Source organism: Neodiprion fabricii, chromosome 2 (genome assembly GCF_021155785.1).
Source record: "Neodiprion fabricii isolate iyNeoFabr1 chromosome 2, iyNeoFabr1.1, whole genome shotgun sequence".
In the NCBI taxonomy this organism is placed as follows: Eukaryota; Metazoa; Arthropoda; class Insecta; order Hymenoptera; family Diprionidae; genus Neodiprion; species Neodiprion fabricii.
In genome coordinates this window covers 5,027,588-5,032,164 of record NC_060240.1, presented here as the reverse complement: position 1 = coordinate 5,032,164, position 4,577 = coordinate 5,027,588, and the positions used below count along the sequence as shown (strand labels likewise).

Sequence of the window (4,577 nt, the reverse complement as noted above, 5' to 3'; positions counted from 1 at the left end):
TCTTTCGCAGTTGCGGCGAACACGCGAAATATACAGCGCATACCTGCACCAGGACCCTGAAGTGGTGGCTCCTCTCAGGAGTCATAAACCCCGAACTGCGGACATAACACACATAAACCACCGCAACCTCAAACCCCCTCTTGACTCCTCTGCTGCGGTGAGATTAAGCCACGATCGTGACTCTCGGATCGTCGACTCGATCATCGGAGACTCGAGCCTGGGAGTGAATTTTGATCGCGGGTTGCGAAAAAATTAAGACCCGCAAAATTATACTCCCAGCCAAATGCTTAGAGGGTTGAAAGTAGCTTATTAAAGAGAATTCTGCGTGCAGATCCCGACACCGACATCTTACCGGCACTTTAGCCGCTTCACAGCTTAGACACAAACCCTTTTTTCGTGTGAGAGTAATCCCCGCTCTGTTCGACTTTACCGATCATCGAAAAAAAAGGGTTTGCGTCTGAGCTGCGAAGCGGATACAGTGTTGGTAATACATCGATATTGGAATCTGTACGCAGAACTTTCCTTAATATGGTACTGGTGAGTGTTTTTTTTTTTTGCTCAAGACCCGATACCTCCCAGAGTCACGCGCCTTTTCTGGTCCTGAACGCGCCCTGAATTCAGCCGAGAATATTTCCCAGACTTTTCCATCTGCAGAGGCGCTTCGCGTCACGAGACACGTGCGTATTCTCTCGTTATCATCATGTCGCGCGTAGGTGGAGATAGATATAATGTTTTCGAAGGTGCTTCGTCTCTCTCACGGATCCTGAAGTATGTCCAAAGTTCCATCCCGGAGCCAGGCTTCCCTTTAACTACGCTATATCACGTGTGCAATACACATACGTGGATTGTTTTTCGCATGCCCTGAGCCCGGCTGTCCATAACCGAAAACTTTTTTCATTCCTCCGCCCAGTATTCAACCCCCAAAAACGATGCCAGCTCTACCTTTGTGAACATTCCCACATTCCCCTTGCACGTATGTATACCCGTTTATATCTCGTCGCTATCAGCCCCGATCTTTGTTCAAATATCGTTCGGCTAAAAACAGCTGCCGGCTGATTACGTGCGACACTTTGGAATTGGCGATAGATAAATGTACGTACATTGATTGATTTGCTGTTAAGCGTTTAATCTCTGGAAAATTTGAGCCCTACGAATTTTTTTTTTTATTGAGTTACTAAATCGGAAGATTGATCAGCTTCTTAATTTCGTTTCTGCCACTCATCAGGCTGATCAGCATGAATTCAATTTTCATATCCAGTTGTGTTAACAAATTTTGGCTGAGAAGCTTTTACCCCAATTGTACGATGTGTTTAATGGGTGATGCAGGAAACTAAGTGACAACTTCCGGTTTGACCTACATACTCTCATTTGATTCGACGTATAAGGTTATAACTAAATAGAAACCGAGGCGACGCGGTACTGTACAATGTTGAAAATCTCGACGTTTCAAGTGCTATCTAAACAGGAAAACGATAAGGGGAATGCCGGAGTGCCTCTTCGAATTTTTTCTCCCTACCCTGGATCAAATTTCCCGGGAATTCAGTTTCAACAGGTCTCAGCCGGGTGGATAGAGGAGGTAGATTATACATTCCACTTTTTGTGCTGCAATTATGAGTATCCACTGTACACTATTCTCACAGTATGACTAAGTCAATCAACACCCTTGCACAATACAATAATAATATTATCAGCGCGGCTTGCGATGCTGTATAAAAAGATACAGTCGGTTGTTACACTGTGCTGATAAACGCGGAGTAGTGAATGAAAAAAAACAAAACAGAATGTATGACTATGAAAATTGTTGCAACTATTTGGGGTTGATAAAAAAAAAAAAAAAATGCGTTGCTAGTAAAATTTGAAAATCCGGCTCAGTTGGAATAGGTGGGAAAAAAAATGTCGAGTGATCAGGAAATAGAAAAATACAATAATATCGGATATTTCAAAAGTGAATTCTACATTGTAATTCTACAAAGTGAAAGTGATAAATAGTCGAAGTAACAGAGAATCGTCAGAGTGCGAATTTTCACGTCGTAAAGTTTGTGGAAAACCAAATTTCGCGGTTTATTTAAAATTCGCCTCATATTTCCTCATCTTCACCGCCACTCATTTTCAATAACAATATATTTGAACGACGCCGATTACGATACGCGCGGTAAAAACTCGCGGAAACAAAGAATTCGAGCGAGTAATTCGAGGGCGAGGCCGATATAACCGGCGTATGAGAGCTGATAACGCGGTTCCACGCTGGGGAGATAAACGCGGCGATAAACGTCGCTGGTCTCCCGGGTCGGCAGTGTCTCCGGTTCCGCGATGGCGGAGGACGTGCAGGAGGCAGAAATCCGCGAGGGATCGGTTCTCCGGGTTTCGTGGAAGGCCGACGGGGGCCGAGAGTTGCGGCTGCAGAACCGAGGGATCGGCCGCATAGCCGTAAACGCGTTCGCCGAGGCGCCGTCCGACCTGGACTGCGTCGACCTGCGAGACAACGGGATAGCCGAGTTGCCCTCGGGACTCTTCGTCGGGCTTTCGAGGGTCAGCACCTTGCTCTTGTCCCGTAACAAGATCGGCCAGATCGGCGGTGGCGCGTTGGCCGGATTGGCGAACCTTCGGGAGCTGCGGCTCACCCGAAATAAGATAGAGGAACTTCCGGCTCGCTGTTTCGTCGGGACGCCGTTTCTGGCGAGCCTGAACCTATCGCACAACGAGATATCCCAAGTGGACCCGGAGGCTTTCCGAGGCCTTGGAAGGCTGCGGGAACTTGATCTGAGCAACAACAATATCTGCACCCTGCACGGTTCTGTCTTTGAGGACCTCGCGTCCCTCGAGTCCCTCAGGCTCTCGTGCAACGGGATATCCGAGGTGAACGCCGGGACCTTTGGGAACCTGCGAAGGCTGAGAGAGCTGGACCTGCATCTGGTTAGGATAACCGAGCTGAAGGAGCGCGTCTTTGGCAACCTTTCGAAACTCGTTAAGCTCACTCTGTCATGGGGAAAGCTCGATACCATCGCGTCGGGAGCGTTTGAGGGGCTGGAATGCCTCGAGGTTCTCGAGTTGAACAGGAATCAATTGACCTGCGTACCCGACGGGGTCTTTCGCCCACTGGTGAAAGTCAAGAAACTCGTTCTGTGCTACAACGACATCGCCGACGTCGAGACGAACGCCTTTGAGCGACTGGATAACCTGAGGGACCTTAATTTGAGCAGGAATCAAATCGCTCAGCTCCCCGACGAGGTCTTCGTCGGTACTCGGTCTCTCACGCATCTAAATCTGTCATGGAATAAACTCTCCGAGGGTCTGAATCCCGGGACTTTCATTGGGCTGAAACACCTCGAGGAACTCGATCTTAGCAGGAACGGTATACACGGTGTTCAGAAGGGCCTCTTTTCCGAGCTTGGGTCTCTCGTTAAATTGATTCTATCGAACAACGTCATCGCCGATATCGCGCCGGGTGCTTTTCAGGGATTGGCAAAACTCAACGAGCTCAAGCTCAACTGGAACTACCTCGTTAACATACCTGAGGGAGCTTTCCTCGGTCTCGATTCCCTCGCCGTTCTCAATCTTTCCTACAACAAAATAAGCCAGCTGGATGCTGCTGTTTTCAAGGGTGTCGAACGGGTCAGGGATCTGGACCTTTACAAAAATAGACTTGAAGTATTACCGGACGACGTCTCGAGGGTTCTCGTCTCCATTGAAAAGCTCAAGATAACTTGATACCGATACTCGATACCCCGCGCGCAAGACTTTCATTTTCACTACACGAGTTTATTTTTCACCCCGATCCCATTGTTCGCGTAGAAGATTATAAGGATTAGCATCGACAGTTGATTTGTGAGTTACCTTGCAGTTTCTTAATCAGTGCTATCGCTATTATTTTAACCGATGACGGCACACTCTCCCCAAATAGTGTTGCACGCATACATATCTAGAGACAATCGTAAATCATTAGTCATATATAACAGAGTTAAGAATATCAAACGACGACAAGGTAAGATATGTTATACATCTACACTTGTACAGTTATCTCTCGATGTGCGATATCTTGATAAAGAAAAAGACACGCAACGTGTCGCGAAAATTTCATTTAGCGAATAGACGAACACTCATGTACCTCTCTGCATGTATTATACATATAATCTTGCACATTGTAATATATTCTTCAACCCAAGCGTTTTGCAAATATATAAATCGGTGCCTGGCACCAAGAACATCTTGTTCTCATTCAACGTGTTACATGAATCCATCCTTGCACCAAAAGATGCTCCATTCTCGACACCGAGTCTTAAGTAAGCATCGAGACAAGTAATGCTGGAATCTTTTATGGATCATAATGCTAACCAAAGTATGTTGATAAGCAACAGCTTTCCTGATAGAGAAAATACATAGTAGAACTTGTATAATGCACCACAAAACTTATGCGGAAGGTATAATTTCTCAGATTGATCTCTCCGATTTGATTTCTTTTCCGATATGTCATAGTAGACCAAAGATTAAGCGACACGTGTGTTTTTTCTCTCTGCCGTTAAGCAATTTAAGGGGCGAAACCACCCTCCAATTAAGGTAGTTTTTTTTTTTTTTCATCG

General features: G+C 46.2%; 1 protein-coding gene across 1 annotated transcript; it reads left to right on the top strand.

Annotated features, from left to right (window-relative positions):
- The first annotated feature begins 2,280 nt into the window (after window positions 1-2,280).
- LOC124175857 (insulin-like growth factor-binding protein complex acid labile subunit) lies at window positions 2,281-4,215 on the top strand. The gene has a single exon (XM_046556446.1). The coding sequence runs from the start codon at window positions 2,311-2,313 to the stop codon at window positions 3,706-3,708; it is 1,398 nt and encodes a 465-aa protein (XP_046412402.1). The 5' UTR covers window positions 2,281-2,310; the 3' UTR covers window positions 3,709-4,215.
- The last annotated feature ends 362 nt before the right edge of the window (window positions 4,216-4,577 follow it).